Here is a 1,524-nt window from a genome sequence, read left to right as displayed (position 1 = left end):
CGTCTTTTGGCCGTACGTTCACTTTTAGTATGGTTTCCATGCAATCCTTTATAAATGAGACCCCTGGACTCTGCAGTTCACACTCGTCTGCAGGCCAGAGGCCACTCTTTCAGGGATGAAGATGTTCTCATCCTTGATAGAGAGGAATGTTGGTTTGAGAGAAACTGGTGAAGATATGAAGATATAAAGGCAGCCATTTTTGTGACCAAAAAACCATCCTTCCTTTAAGAGTGGTGAAGGCTTCTGTGTCAAGTTGTACCCCTCTTACAATGCTGTTATTGCCACGAGCACTAACTGACAAACTAGAGGAGACTACCCATATTAAAGTCAAAGAATCCTCAGACAGTGAAAGGGATTTTGAAGACAATGGAAATGATGACTGGTTGGACAGTGATTCCAAACTGAAGGTGACCTTTAAACTGAAGAACTGATGTGGGAGGGACAGGTTCAGCACGTCGTTGGACATAAAGCTGTGTATTTCTCAAAATTTACCTCAACCAGTTTTAAAGAAGAATTAAAGTTCAAGCTAATTAAAGGATAATTCAGTAAAAGACTTTCAGTTTGAATGAACACTTGTTTCTGAATGTCAGGTTTAGAGGCGAGAATGAACCCAGGCCCAATGGAGGATGAAGTTTAAATTAAAAGGATTTATTAAACAAAATAGGCAAAAAAGGCTGCAGCTGGCGTGGAGGTCTCAACTGCAGATGGCATGGAGGGTCTCRTCTACAGCAAGCATGGAGGACTCAGAAAACTCAGAGACCAGCAGGGACTCAGAAAACTTGGTCTGGCCCGGGGACTTAACATTCCCACCCGGGGACTCAGGAAACTCAGGCTGGCTCGGGGACTTTACCATCATAGCTGGAGACCCTGGATGTGCTGGCTCTGKCTCTGAAGGCTCAGGTGCTGGTTCTGGCTCAGGAGTCTCTGAGGCTGGCGTAGAGAGCACAGGCAGGACTGCAGCCAGCAATGGGAGCTCAGCAGTAGCAGCAGACATGGAGGACTCAGCTGCAGCAGGTGGCGTCAGTACCTCCACAAGAGCTGCAGCAAGTATGGAGACCAACGCCAAAACTGCAGACGAGGTGGTTACCACCACTTCCTCTCCCCTAATACCCTCCACACAGGAGGTAGAGACGTCGACCCTCACCAACAGGAGGCTGTAGCGGCGTTGACCCTCTCCAGTATGCAGGATGTCATGGAGGCATCGACCCTCTCGGAGGCGCTGGGAGCGGTGGAGGCATCGACCCTCGCCATAGCGCAGGTGGCTGTAGAGGCGTTGAACGTCTTGAAGGCGCTGACAGTGCAGGAGGTGGAGGCATCAATGCTCTTGGAGGAGCTGACAGCTGGAGGTCTCGGGGACCTTATCGGGGGCGGCACTGGAGGAGGCATTCGGGACCCTCTCTGAGGAGGCACTGGAGAGCGAGACATCATTGGCTCTGCAGGGCTGTACCCAATATACTCGGGGCAGAGTGGATCACTTTTGGGATCATGGTCAGCATCATATTCCGGTTCATTCTCAGAAGGCAT

At 50.1% G+C, this 1,524-nt stretch overlaps 1 protein-coding gene across 1 annotated transcript; it reads right to left on the bottom strand.

Moving 5' to 3' along the window:
• Nucleotides 1-694: 694 nt before the first annotated feature.
• On the bottom strand, nucleotides 695-1,524 carry LOC106527771 (predicted GPI-anchored protein 58). The gene is made up of 2 exons (XM_014022758.1): nucleotides 1,149-1,524; nucleotides 695-1,038 (listed from the first exon to the last, which is right to left on the bottom strand). The coding sequence occupies exons 1-2, from the start codon at nucleotides 1,522-1,524 to the stop codon at nucleotides 695-697; spliced, it is 720 nt and encodes a 239-aa protein (XP_013878212.1).

The sequence above is a fragment of the Austrofundulus limnaeus genome, unplaced genomic scaffold (assembly GCF_001266775.1).
Source record: "Austrofundulus limnaeus strain Quisiro unplaced genomic scaffold, Austrofundulus_limnaeus-1.0 Scaffold342, whole genome shotgun sequence".
NCBI lineage: Eukaryota > Metazoa > Chordata > Actinopteri > Cyprinodontiformes > Rivulidae > Austrofundulus > Austrofundulus limnaeus.
This window is presented reverse-complemented; position numbering and strand designations above follow the sequence as displayed.